At 36.2% G+C, this 14554-nt stretch overlaps 1 protein-coding gene across 1 annotated transcript in view; it reads left to right on the forward strand.

Moving 5' to 3' along the window:
- Nucleotides 1-14554, forward strand: part of ITPR2 (inositol 1,4,5-trisphosphate receptor type 2) — a 472032-nt gene that overhangs the window by 178569 nt on the left and 278909 nt on the right. The window contains exons 23-26 of the mRNA XM_058558623.1: nucleotides 1944-2073; nucleotides 3801-3858; nucleotides 5289-5454; nucleotides 6518-6691. Of these exons, the coding sequence (XP_058414606.1) occupies nucleotides 1944-2073; nucleotides 3801-3858; nucleotides 5289-5454; nucleotides 6518-6691 (528 nt within the window). The remainder of the gene's footprint in view (nucleotides 1-1943; nucleotides 2074-3800; nucleotides 3859-5288; nucleotides 5455-6517; nucleotides 6692-14554) is intronic.

The following is a 14554-nucleotide window of genomic DNA, read 5'->3' on the forward strand; positions in this document are numbered from 1 at the left end:
TTATTAATTTCTTCTTTACATAGGTTTAAAAAAAACATTTTTTTTTTTTTATGAGGAAGATTAGTCCTGAGCTAACATCTGTTGCCAATCCTCCTCTTTTTGCTAAGGAGGATTGGCCCTGGGCTGACATCCATGCCCATCTTCCTCTACTTTGTATGTGGGATGCCTGCCACAGCATGGCTTGACAAGCAATGTGCAGGTCCGCGCCCGGGATCCAAACCTGCGAACCCCAGGCTGTGAAGTGGAGCATGCAAACTTAACCACTACACCACTGGGCCGGCCCCAAAAACCCTCATTTTATAAGCACCTGCTGTCTAGTTTCTGTTCCCAGCCTTCTGCTCAAGGCTACCAAATCCAGTGTCCCTTTCTCAGTCCCCTTTCCCCAAGATCCGTCTCCTGCTTTGAAAATCCCCATATTAACTAGAATCAGTTCAACTGGTATGTGTTGCAGTGCTCACCATATGTTAGTAAAAGAGTCTCTTTGGTATTTGTTTTCCCTCTATATTATATGCTTTTCAAAGGCAGGTCATATATCCTTGGCACCTTTTTTGGACCCTTGGCCCCTACCTTAGTACCTGGAGTAACAAATGTTTGTTGAGCTTAAGTGAACATAACTGACCTGGAGCGTATGTGCTTCCCATAAGGAGCATAAAGGTCTAGCAGAGGAGAGAGGGTGAGAAAGAGGGAGAGGGAGACAGAGAGACAGACAGAGATTGATTCCACTTTGGACCTGTAGGTGTAAAATAATGTGCTGGGCAAATAAAAAGGAGAAAAATTAATTTGGACTGGGGAACCAGGGTAACTTCATTAAAAAAAGGGGTTTAAACTGGACCTTGGAGGATATCTCAACAGCTGGTTATTGTGGGGTGGAGGAGAAGAATAGTCAAGGTAAAGTGGACACAACAAATGTGAGGAGGCAAGAGAGACTGCAGGCATTCCATCCAGTGCTGTTGGAACAGAGACATGTGAGAGAGAGAAAGGGAACAGGAGGAGGAAGGGCGGGGGAGGGATGTGATACAGGAGTGGCATAGATAGTGAGAGATAAGGTTAGATGGTACCATGAAATACCAAGTTTTCTAAAACTTGTGTGATCATTATCGTTAACTGTCCAGATGAGACTTTTTTGAGAGTGTAGGGAGCACTGGTGATAATTGTGCTGGGACAAAAGGTTAAACCAGGCTGACCTTAGGCAAACTGAGATGGAAGGTAACCTTGTGTAAAGCCACTTCCCTAATGTTTCCCTTCTTGACTCAGAAATCTGTAGCACATACTTTTTCCTTCTTTGATCTCCACTGAATTCTATACCACATGATTGAGCCTTCAATAATTTCCTAATTATGTTAACAATGCTATATTTTGTTTTCCCAACTGGATCATTGGCTTCTTGAGGGCAGGGGCTTCAAGTGCTTGCCTTCTTCATAGTACCTAGGTAGCACAGACAGGAACCTTATTGGCATTTGGTTTTGGTAAATGTGCCGATTAAGGAGGACAGATTGTGGTACAGGCAAAATCCATATTATTGTAGCTGAAATCTCAGCCTTTCTGTGCATGAATGAGGGCACAGCTCTAGCATTCTCCTCCCAGAGCCAATGGAAACTCTGCAAAGTGCTCAATGAAATTATGTCATTATTACCTCTTCATCCAGACCCATAGAATACCTCTACCTGGAATATTCGGAGAGGAATCATGGGGAGTCAAGTTTTCTTCTTTCCAAAAACTGTTTTGGGATCTTACTGACATTGACTAATGGAAATGCATCATTTTTCTTAGTCTTAGAATTGATGAACACGTATGAAACTAAACTGCTAAGAGTTGACCAGTAAAGTTTCTAACTAGTTCATGCGAAATGTTGATAGTTATGTTGTTGGTGTCATGTAATGAACTGCATTTTTAAACACTATACTAATAAAAGAAAATTATGTTGTTTTTAATGTTTCTTGTAGTTTATCCTGAGTGTCAGACTAGATTATAGGATCTCATATATGCTGTCAATATATAAGAAGGAATTCGGAGAGAACAATGAAAATGCTGAGACATCTGCCAATGGCTCTCCAGATACATTACTACCATCAGGTATCTCCTTTGTGACACTGTTTACTTTTGGTATTTTGTTTTCCTGAGAACTTAAGAGTACCTTTCGTATTTTAAGACACAGTAGTATTTCTGTGAGACAAAAATATAGAAATAATCTCCATAAATCACGTGAAGGAACTGAGACAGAGCATTAAATATTTTGCCTACAATGGCAGGGAGGATATTTGCTGTTACTTGATGCTAAGTCTTTTGAATGTAGTTTCTTTTGTAATCTTCACAACTCTATGAGGTAGAGGTACTGTTTATTGTGCCATTTTACAGATGAGAAAACCAAGGTCAAAGGAGTTAAGTTACTTAGTAAAGGTCTTGAAAGTAGTGGAGCAGGGATTCCCTCTGAGGTCGCTCCAACTCCAGAGTCTGAATCTTTTAAGCATCATGCCATTTGGTTGAAAATCCAGGGGAAATTTTTCTGCCTGGATCAAAGAGCAGTGGGAAACACAGCCGTTGCGAGGAAAGGTATTTTGTAGGAAGCTATTGCCCAACTTAAGAATAAAGACATGGCATTCTCCAAAGGTCTGAATGTGGTTGTTAGTTTTCTTTTGTGTTTGTGTGTGTGTGTTTTATTTATTTTTAAAATTTGCATGGTTACCAACTGGAACAATATTTCAATTTTCACACTTAAAAAAGTGTACAAATGAAGCTACATTCATTCTTAGGGTAGGAGCATAACAATGAGAGAGCATAAAATGATTGTAAAAATTTTGTGACTATAAAAAGCACCTAACGAAACCTAAGAAATATTAAATTACTGTTTTTCTGTATAGATCTGGCCAGTCACAGGAGGCTGGAAACTATCTCATATTAAAGATTTAGCCACTTAGAATTCTTTTCTGGGGATAGGATTTGTACACAGATATGAAACTTGCTTTTAACCACAACCATTGTGACAATGTCAGGAACCCTCCTCTTATTTGTCCATCAGTCAATTCCACTGGAATGATTCAGTGATTATAAGTGTGTAGTTAAAGTGGATGCTAGACCAAATGTCCTGCTGTCTGAATTGGTATCAACCAAAGGGCGGCATGCCTCTACAGACGGAATTAAGCTTGCCTAAGCGAGAAGTCACTTCTGGTACATTTGCAACAGAAGTCACTTCTGGTACATTGTTGTTTTTATACTTCCCAGCAGTGTAGAACCCCAAAGGGCTATTTCCAGGAATGATATGGCAGAACCAGAAAATCTTGCTGGCGGTTGCACTGACAGTAGTGTAGAAATTATTGGCTCTCAGAAGCCAGACTTCTGGAAACAGGAGCTCTAAGTGTCAGTAAAGGATTGGAGGGAAAGTCTAGGGACACCCCGAGAAAACCAGTTCTCTCAGATTTACCTGATTTCTTTCGTTGGTTGTATTCATAAGAGATAGCTTTCTGGCAGGAATTGTTTTTCCCTTTTCATATCTTGCTCTGTTTTCTTTTTTATGCTTTGGAGATGAGAAATAAATTGTGTACTCACCATTTAAACATGTTATCTTAAAGATAGCTTCAAAATGTTAGTGGTGGGGATGGGTGAGGAATCATGATTGGTTCACATAAAAAAAAAATTAAGCACCATGTCCCACAAGAAGAAGGGATGGAATTTTAGAAGTAAGCTTATGGCGACATAAAGAAATTAAGACAAAAATATTTTTAGGCATGCTAATATTAATATAAATACTGTGACTCCTAATTATGAGGAGATTAAGAAAGGATTTTTACCGTTTATCTTTGCAGCTATTGTTCCTGATATAGATGAAATTGCAGCTCAGGCAGAAACTATGTTTGCTGGAAGGTATAGTAACATTTATGTATCTTTATCTTGTGAAGAAGATTTTACTTAGGATTTTATTGATACTTTGTTATCGTTCACCTCCCTATATCTATTCAGTTTTAGATCCTTTATTGTTACCAACATAATTTCTGCCAGAAATGAAGCGGCTCATTTACTGTAGAAGAGAAGGCATAGCTTTTCTTTAGGTCAGGTAAAAACAGGACAAGAGAGATGAGATGAGTGTATTGAACTTTTCCCCAAATTCTTTGCTTCTCTTTCCTCAAATAATGACAGCCCACGGATGCCCTTTAACTCCCCTGGTATAAACATCGCTGCATCTTACAAAACATTGCTTCCCTGATTCTGAGAAATTTGAGGCAAGAAAGTAACTCCTTCAACATTATCATTAATTTTATATGTGAGAAATAAAGCTATTTTCTGCCAATTGGAAATATCCACAATTAAAGAAAGCAAAATGCTTCTGGCGTGACTACCCTTTTTTGGTATCAGGAGCCCTGCCATTTATTGTTTTTAAGTTGTTTCCCTTTCAGAAATGAAACTAATAACATTCAAAAAGAGAAGTAAAAAAATTAAAATGTCTGAGCTACAAATTATTGAGTTTCTAAGGTTCATTTTTATTACACATTTGCCATGAGAACCTAAACAAATTTCTATACTAAGCCTTTAGTTGCATTTTCTTTGGTTAGAAAGACAAACAAGAATGAAGAATGAAGGGAACCAAAAAGGATTTTTATCTCTAGTGAACATTTGGTTTAGCTTTGTTTTTATTTTGTTTTGCCAGTTTTTGTTGTTATTGTTGTGTTTTGCTGTTCAAGTATTTCGTTATCCCCAGGAAGAGAGAATAAACCAGTGTATGATTTTCACCTTAAAATAAATGGACCTTTTATCCCATGGAATCTTGCTCGGAGTCCAAATATTCCACATGCAGGGCTGCTCTGGTGATGAGTGCGTGCGTACATGTGCGTGCACTGCCTTCCTTAGCCCCGCACCATCTGTGGTGGAGAGGACTCCAGGGCTTTGGGGAAAGCCAATTGTTGGTGTACGTCCAACCTAGTATATCTCCTCGATAATTGCTTTTGGATTGATTTGGATTCCTAGCTTTTGTCTATGCCTAGGTGACCAACTCATCCTGGTTTGCCTGCTACTTTCCCAGAGCAAGCACTGAAAGTCCCCCATCCTGGGAACCCCCTCAGTTTTAGACAAACTGGGACGGTTGGGTCACCCTGCTTTCATGGACAAACACAAGGTTTTCTTTGTGCTTTGTTTCCCTCATCAGTTAGATGAGGAAATAAGAGTACAAATTCTTCCTTTTTACTTTCTGATTCGGGAAAAAAGTGATACAGCTTTAAGAACATATACACAATTTTACCCACTTACAAGTACATTTTATGTAAATATAAGTTACTTTAGAATTATTTTTGGTTTTATAGAAAGGAAAAAAATCCAGTTCAACTTGACGATGAAGGAGGCAGGACGTTTTTACGAGTCCTCATTCATCTGATCATGCATGACTACCCTCCTTTGCTGTCAGGAGCGCTGCAGCTACTGTTCAAGCATTTCAGCCAGAGAGCAGAAGTTTTACAGGCTTTTAAACAGGTAAGATGGAGTAGCCCTCTCTGGCTCCATAGCAGAAACTCTGAAAGTGTTGTTTATACCATCCAACCTGACTCCATGGTTGCAGAGTTAATGAGACTATGTAGCTTTTCCTGGGGACACTTTCTGTTTTTAAAGATAGATATGGCCTTGGCTTATGCCAAGACATGATCTACTTTAGAGAGAGTTCCCCACAAGTGATTTTCAGTTAATATTTTTAATGTAAATGACAGGCACTAAGATTTAGGAAGGCACTGGAGGATAATACCATATTTGGAATTTTGTTGCCACTGCTGTTATTTTGATCCCAAATCTTACTGGTAAATTTGAGTAGGACAAGCAGTAATGCTGAAATAAATGTTTTGTGATTGAAAAATATATAAATCCACAAGAAAGGAACTGTTAAGGATCTAGTCTTTTTCTTTGTCATCTTTGAATAAGACATCATTCTTGAGACTATTAATGAATAATACCTAAGTGCTTACATGTATTTCACTAATATTTACTTTATTTAATAGGGCATTTATCTTCATTAGGAACTTTTCCAGGAATATGTTAAAAATATGAAATAATTAAAAGAGCAATTATATAAATACATATAATTATGCATATATTTGTGTATGTCATATATAGATTATAATAAAATAAAAATTTATATCATGAGGTTTAGATCGTATCAATCAATATTTTCTTCCACTTATTTTTACGTCTCTACCTCTTTTCAAAAAGACAGAGTGTCAGAAAAGATTAACTTTAGCAGTGATATTAGAGTTAGGGTATCTTTTATTTTAAATTACTCTTTAGCACTTTGAAAAGCTTTGCTAAGTCTCACTTTTTAAAAAAATAATTCGTTATAACATGTGAGTATATTGTGTAGAGTTCACAGATAATTCCAGGTAAGTTTTCATGGTCAATATACATCTAAAATATTCATAAATATTCTAGAAATATTAAACTTCAACTAAGAGATAAATATATTAAAAGACTTGGGATTTTAGGCATAAATGAAAGAGTAATAAAGCAAATTCCATGAGTAACTTAAGAGTTGAAATTCTTCTGTTTTCAGGTGCAATTGCTGGTGTCTAATCAAGACGTAGATAACTACAAGCAAATCAAGGCAGACCTAGACCAGCTTCGACTAACTGTAGAAAAATCTGAGTTATGGGTTGAGAAGAGCAGCAGCTATGAGAATGGAGAAATGGGTGAAAATCAAGTAAAAGGTGGTGAAGAGCCAATTGAGGTTTGTTTTCAAGATCTATTTTGAAGTAATCCAAGCAATAGCTTTTAAATCATGTGCCCTATGGTCACAATTGTTCATAAGGAAAAACTTTGTTCTGAGTAGCAAAGCATAAAATTTTCATTTGCCAAGTCAATTAACTCCATAAACCTGCACTTTGGTTATTCTTGTCAGTTACTCCCACTTCTTACCTCATCTGCCTACTTTTGCACTCTTTCTCCTTTCCACTGTAAATCCTATAATCCAGGAGTCAGGACAATAAGAAGGAGAGAGATAGAGAAAAAAGGAATGAGTCCTAAGCCTAGTCCTGTAAACAGAGGTGAATTTTTGTTGTCACCATTCACTGTGCTATTTACTGCCAACCTGTAAATCATTCCTTTCATTACTGCATATACTTATACAATATTTAAAAATATCTAACTTGAAGGACAATATACTTTATTACAGCATGAAAATACCAAAAATCTATGTTTGATCTACAGAGTGGTAAGATGGTCATCATAAGTCTTCTATTGTATTGGTTTTAGTTTTCAGCGGGTTAATTAGTTGCTGTTTTCCAATTCACTAAAAGCTAAATAGTAAATAACCATTTAAAAAATTTTAAGCAGTGTTTTAGTGGTATTACTTAGATAAGCAGATCAGTGCCAACATCATAATTGATAATATATTAAGTTTCTTAAAAGCCTATCTAGTGTTTTATTCAGTTGTTTTTTAATCTGCAGGAATGTAGACTATTTAGAGGGGTTTACCTACCTCAGCTGTTCTCTTTGTTGAAATACTCAAAATATTTTGTAGTGAAGGGTGTTGAAAGATAGGAGATAATTAGTCACCAAAATGCTGAAAAGATCCAAAGGGAAGTTCAACTGGTGGGTTATTGCTTCTACTTGTCTCAGGACTAATTACCATTAATCTGCACAAAATTTTTGACTTAATTTTTGGGGACTTTTTCTGTGATTTTATAATGTAAGTTAGTAGAATGTAGAATTTCTAATCTATAGAAATTTACTTTATGACAAGCTTTTTTTGTTGTTGAATTAAAGTTCTTCCGTAGTATATTTAAGAAATAAGAGAAAATTTAACATTTATTTAGTACTTGCTATGCACCAAGTCTTATAGCAGACATTTTCATACATGGAGTCTCTTTATAAATGTTACAACAAACTTTGGGAATACTTATAAAGATCACATTTCTAAGGATGAATCAACTGAAACTCAGAAAAACCCAAGGATTTCCTCACTGTCAAGCAGCTCTATGTGACTCAATCAAGATTTCTAACTCATATCTTTTTGATGATAAGTTCCATGTTCTTTAATGTAAGATTGCACTTCCTGATATAATATTTAAAGATATTAAGAGGTGTATTATGCTTTCACAAGGTTAGAATACCTCTTCTTTTTGCAAATACGTGTTTTGCACATATTCTAGACAATAAATACAGTGTTGCTTCCCTTTTCAGAACATTTCATTTTTTTTTTTTTTAATAGAGAACAGCTCTAAACCTTAGGAAAATGCATTATGCTCTTTGTAAAAGTTTGCAAAAAAAAAAAAAAATCACCTAAGAGTATAGGTGAGATGTTCCGTGAAGGATGTTAGTCATTAGTCCAGGGTTCAAGTTCCCAGTCACTGAGGGAAAGTGGAGAAAGAACTTCTATCATAGTGTATATCCATGGTGTCCTCTTAGCAGTTTAATAAACAGTTTGTATTGATCTAAGAAAGAAGATGCATAAGTCACCTGATTGAGGATGTCTTGAAGATAAAACTGCGTTACATGTGAGTGATAATATTATTTTTCTAGGGACTTCAGATGAATATAAGCCAATGAAGCTAGAATTTATTTATTTATTTATTTGTTGCGTTTAAGATTTATCTGCTCAGGAAATGGTAATAATTTTAGGTACTTCAAGCAGGAAGTGATTTAATACAAGGAATTAAATTTTTGGAAAGTCTGGAGGAGTACAGTTTGGAGGCTTCCACTGGACTATTGATTTTAAGGTCAAACAATCACAGAGGGCCAAACCATTCAGGGTCAAACCATGCAGAGGGCAAGAAGCTGTTTCAGCTGTTGCCAACACTGCTGTTGCCACCACCACTGATCACACCTTAAAAACACGTGACTAGACAATGGAACACTGATATCTATTGGGATTTTTTTTCTGCCCTCACAGCCACAGGAAGATGGCCTTGAATGGATAGGGTATTGAGAGCATGGGTTTTGGAGTCTGACACCCTAGAATTTGACATTAAGTATATGTCTGACTTTGGGCAACTTGTTTTAATTCTCTAAGTTTTATTTTTATTGTCTGTTCAATGGACATGATAATGGTAACTTAGCTCACAGAATTACTGTGAAGATTAGATGAGCAAACTCTGTGCACATGGCTTGTTAGTTAATATGGCTTCAGTGGGAAGATATAAACAATAAGGTGACATATTATTTACTTACAAGTCAAGCAGTAAGGCTCTAGCTTTAATTAATTTATTGTCTCAGTGCAGTCATCATGGACCAATGGACTTAATTCTGAAACTGGTCTTTTTCATGGTTGCATCATGACGGTAGCATCCTACCTAGACCTCATACCTCTGCACACCACCACCCAGGAAGAATATTTATGCCTTTCTGGATCTCCTGTTTAGGAGCAAGAAAACCTTTTCCAGGTGTCCTTCAGTAGATTCTATCTCATGTCTCTTTGGCCAAAGCAGGGCCACATGTTTACTTCTAAACCAATGGACTACATGATTAGTTTAGACTAAATAGAAGATGGCCCTCAAGCTACGATACCCCTCCTCTGAGTAACATGGGGAGAGGATAGACGGCAGAACCAAATTGGAATCTGCTGGCAAGGAAGAACGAAGAAAGAATGTTGGTTAGCAACCAACAGTGTCTGCCAAAGTCAGCAGTCAGTCAATGCTTGTCATAATTATTATTGGTTTTTTATGTGCAATATATTGTGCTGTTTACTACGATGGAGATAGAATTATGAAATTTTAGAGTTAAAAGATATCTTTAGGAGTATCAAGTCCAATTCCTATGTGATATTTGTTTTCTCTCTAAATAGCTCACCTAAGTGAGATATTTCTTAAAACAAACTTCTGTGATGGGAAATTCAGTACCTCCTGAGGTAGCATATTCTATTGACATTAATGTACATATGGCATAAGAAATACAATATTTCCAGTAAGAAGTCCCTGTGGTGCCTCCCTATATCCCAGAGGAAACCACTATCATGAGTTGATGTTAATAATTTTCTTGCTTTTCTTAATGGCTTTACCATACATATCTGTATTTCTAAAACATAAGAAATATATGAAAAATATTTTTTAGTCTGTTTTAGATATGTTTTTGTCCTCCATCCCTGTTGATGTATAGCTGCAACTCATTCATTTTCTCTAATATATATTATATTTTATGCACATGTTTATCTAGTTAATTGTTGATGGACATTTTCATTCTTTACAGTTCTAGCATTTTAAAAGAAAATTTGCTACCGAAAGCAATGCTGCTTTAAAAACTTTCATAAGTCACCTGATGCACATGTTTAAGTGATACCTCACGACATATATTTAGGTGCAAAACATCTAGCGTGTTCACCTTTACCAAATAATGCTAGTTCTTTTCCAAAGACCAAGTGACACTCCCTTCAGCAATATGTGAGACTTCCCGTAGCTCCCCAGCCTCGTGCCTGCTGGTTTTCTCACTTTTCCATTTTTGATAATTGGGTGTGTTTGATATATTATCTCTGTTGGGATTTTAATTTCCTGGATTATTTATGAGGTTGAGCATGTTCTCATGTGTTTATTGGCCATTTCACTTCCTCTTCCAGTTTAGACTAAACTAAATTCTGTATGGGCAGGTAGTTAGGTCCTACTAATTCATGTATACCTACTACTAAGGTTAAAAATATTTTTGACTTCAAGGCATGGTGATGCTATAAGTTCAAACTGGAACACAATCTTTTGTCTATTATTTCTTTTTTTCTCGCTTTACTGTGTTGGTAAGATTTTCTAGTACAACGTTGAATAGATGTGGTAATGATGGGCATCCTTGTCTTGCTTTGGATTTTAAAAGGAATGATCTTAATGTTTCACTATTGAACGTAGTGTTTATTGTACATTTTTTTGGTAGACACTCTTTTTTTTTTAATATTTGTTTTTGTAAATTGCCTTTTTCTTTTTGCTGGGAAAGATTTGCTCTGAGCTAACATCTGTTGCCAATCTTCCTCTCTGTTTTTTTTTTTCCCCTCCTCGATGCCCTGATACATAGTTGTATATTCTAGTTGTAGGTCCTTCTAGTTCTTCTGTGTGAGCTGTCACCACAGCATGGCTACTGACAGATGAGTTGTGTGGTTCTGTGCCCAGGAACCGAACCCAGGCCACCAAAGTGGAGCACACCCAACTTTAACCACTAGGCCATCAGGGCTGGCTGGGTAGATACTCTTTATCAATTGAGGAAATTCCTTTCTATTCCTAGTTTGCTACTTTTTTTTACTATGAATAGTTATTGACTTCAATTAAATGCAGTTTATGCATCTATCAAGATTGTTACTTTTCTTTAATCTTAATCTGCTAATTTTGATAACATGAATCGTAAATAGAGCTTCTATCCTAGTAACCTTGCATTCTGGAATAAATATATCTTGGTGATATTTTTTACATTGCTAGATCCAGTTTGCTAGTACTTTGTTTAGGATTTTACATCTGTGTTGTCAGTGAGATTGGTCTATAATTTTCCTTTCTTGTACTGTTCCTGTCAAGTGTTGGTATCAAGGTTAGACTAATCCCGTAATGAGTTACAGCATATTCCCCTTTCTTTGCGTGAGATTGGAATTATCTGTTCTGTGAATATTTGGTAAAACTTGTCGGCAAATCTGCCTGGGCCTTGGATTTAGTTTGTGGGAAGATTGTAATTACTGATTAATTTTTTGATTGTTATAAATTAGTTTAAATTTTTTATTTTGGTTCAGTTTGTTGTATATTTTTCTGGCCATATACTTAAGTTTTCAAATTTACTGGCATAAATTTGTTCATGTTCTTTCATTATCTTTTTAAATTTCTACTATATCTGTAGCTTCATACTCTTTTTACATTCTTGATATTGTTTACTTACGTCTTCCTTTTCTCTAGCTCAATCTTACCAGAGTTGTGTCTATTTTATTTATCCTTTTTAAAGAACCTACTTTTGGCTTTGTTGAGCTTCTAGATTTGTTTACTATTTTATTATATTTATTGTACTATTCTCTAATTTTTTATGTTGACATACTTTTCAGACTTTAAAAAAATTTAATAGTATAATTTCCTTCTAAGGAGCTGCATTCCACAAATTTTGACAAATGATATTTTTATTATTGTTCAATATTAGATATTAAAAAATTTCCATTATGATTTCTTTTTTGGTGCAGAATTACTTAGAAGAGAGTTTTTAAATTTCTAAATGTATAGGCAAAATTTACCTTCTTTTGTTATTGAATTTTTAATTAACTTGTGGGAAGAGAATGTAGTTATGATGATATCAGTTCTCCAGAATTTGTTGAGACTTGCTTTTGGCCTGTTATACCATCAGGTTTTGTAAATGTTTTATGTGGGCTTGAGAATGGAAATGGGTGTTGAATTCCTTATATATGGCTAGTAAATCAAGCTTATTAATTTTGTTTAAATCATCTATCTACTTACTAATACTTTTTTCTTTTTTATTTAATTTTTAAAAATTTTTGTTTTCTTGACATATCAATATTTGAGAAAGACTTGTTGACGTTTCCTACTAAAATAGTAGATTTATCAGTTTTCCCCTGTAATTCTATTAATTTTTACTTTATATGTTTTAAGCCTATTTTATTAGGTACCTATAAATTTAAAATTATTTTTTCCTGGGAACAAAAACTTTTATCAGTTGAAAGTTATTTTCTCCCACTTCTGATGAGATTATTACATGTTTTCTGGCTCTTGTTGCTGCTGTTGAGAAGTTTTCTATTTATTGAATAGTGGTGCTTTAATTCTGAAACTGGTTAAATGTATGTTAAACCTTATTATTGGCTCCATATCTATTAGTTTCCTTTTTATATTTTCCATACCTGGCACTTTGTGCTGAATTTGAATAATTACTCATATGAGTCTCTCTTTGGATATGTCTTTTTTGCAGTTTACTTTACCTACTGACTTTTTTGTTTGTTTGTTTTTGTTTTGTTTTGTTTTTGTGAGGAAGATCAGCCCTGAGCTAACATCCATGCTAATCCTCCTCTTTTTGCTGAGGAAGACCCTGAACTAACATCTATTGTTAATCCTCCTCCTTTTTTTTTCTCCCAAAGCCCCAGTAGATAGTTGTATGTCATGGTTGCACATCTTTCTAGTTGCTGTATGTGGGACGCGGCCTCAGCATGGCTGGAGAAGCGGTGTGTCGGTGCTCGCCTGGGATCCGAACCCAGGCCGCCAGCAGCGGAGTGCGCACACTTAACCGCTAAGCCACGGGGCCGGCCCCCCTACTGACTTTTTAATTTCAGCCATTATACTATTTCATACCTGAAGTTTGATTTAAAAAAAATCTTTTTGGTCATTTTTGATCGTCTTTTGTGGCTTGCTAATTTTTGTGATTCCGTATGGCTATTGGATAGCCTGTATGTAATAATTCCAGGATCTGAAGCACCTGGGAGTTTCTTAGGATTCTCACTCATGTTGCTTGTTTCGTTATATATTTGGTCATCTTTGATTATGAGCTCATATCTTTTTTTTTTGCTGAGGAAGATTCACCCTGAGCTACCATCTGTTGCCAATCCTCCTCTTTTTTTTGCTTGAGGCAGATTCGCCTTGAGCTAACATCTGTGCCAGTCTTCCTCTATATTGTATGTGGGTCACTGCCACAGCATGTTTGATAAGTGGTGTAGGTCCACACCTGGGATCGGAAGCCGGGCCATGGAAACGGAGCATGCCTAACTTAAAAACACTACACCACCGGCCTGGCCCCTCATATGTTTTTTTTCTGTGTGTATGTGAGGAAGATTAGCCTTGAGCTAACATCTGTTGCCAGTCCTCTTTTTGCTGAGGAAGATTGGCCCTGGGCTAACATCTGTCCCCATCTTCCTCTACTTTATATGTGGGATGCCACCACAGCATGGCTTGACAAGCGGTGTGTAGGTCTGCGCCTGGGGTCTGAACCTGCGAACCCCAGGCCACTGAAGCGGAGCACGCAAACTTAACCACTATGCCACCAGGCCGGCCCCCTCATATCTTTTTTTAATAGACTTTATTTTTAGACCAGTTTGAGGTGTAGAGAAAAATTGTGCAAAAAGTACAGTGAATTTCCATATATCCCCTTCTAATCCCCCCTTATTTTCCTATTATTAACATCTTGCATTAATGTGGTACAGTTGTTACAATTGATGAGCCAATACTGATACATTATTATTAATTAAAGTCCAGAGTTTACTTTAGGTTGCACTCTTCGTGTTGTACAATTCGATGGGTTTTGACAAATGCATTGTGTCATGTATAGAATCATACAGAATAGTTTCAATGCCCTAAAAATCCTCTTTGTTCCACCTATTTGTCCCTTTCTTGTGAACCCCTGAGCCCCTGGCAACCACTGATCTTTTTACTGTCTCTGTAGTTTTGTCTTCCCCAGAATGTCATGTAGTTGGAGTAATACAGTATTTAGCTTTTGCAGACTGTCTTCTTTCATTTAGCAATATGCATCTGAGCTTCTTCCATGTCCTTTTGTAACTTGCTAGCTCATTTCTTTTTATCACTGAATAGTACTCTATTGCCTGGATGTACTACAGTTTGTTTATCCATTCACCTATTGAAGGACGTCTTGGTTGCTTCCAATTTTTGGTTATTATGAATAAAGCTGCAATAAACATTCAGTGAAGGTTTTGAGC

This window comes from Diceros bicornis, chromosome 17 (assembly GCF_020826845.1).
Source record: "Diceros bicornis minor isolate mBicDic1 chromosome 17, mDicBic1.mat.cur, whole genome shotgun sequence".
In the NCBI taxonomy this organism is placed as follows: domain Eukaryota; kingdom Metazoa; phylum Chordata; class Mammalia; order Perissodactyla; family Rhinocerotidae; genus Diceros; species Diceros bicornis.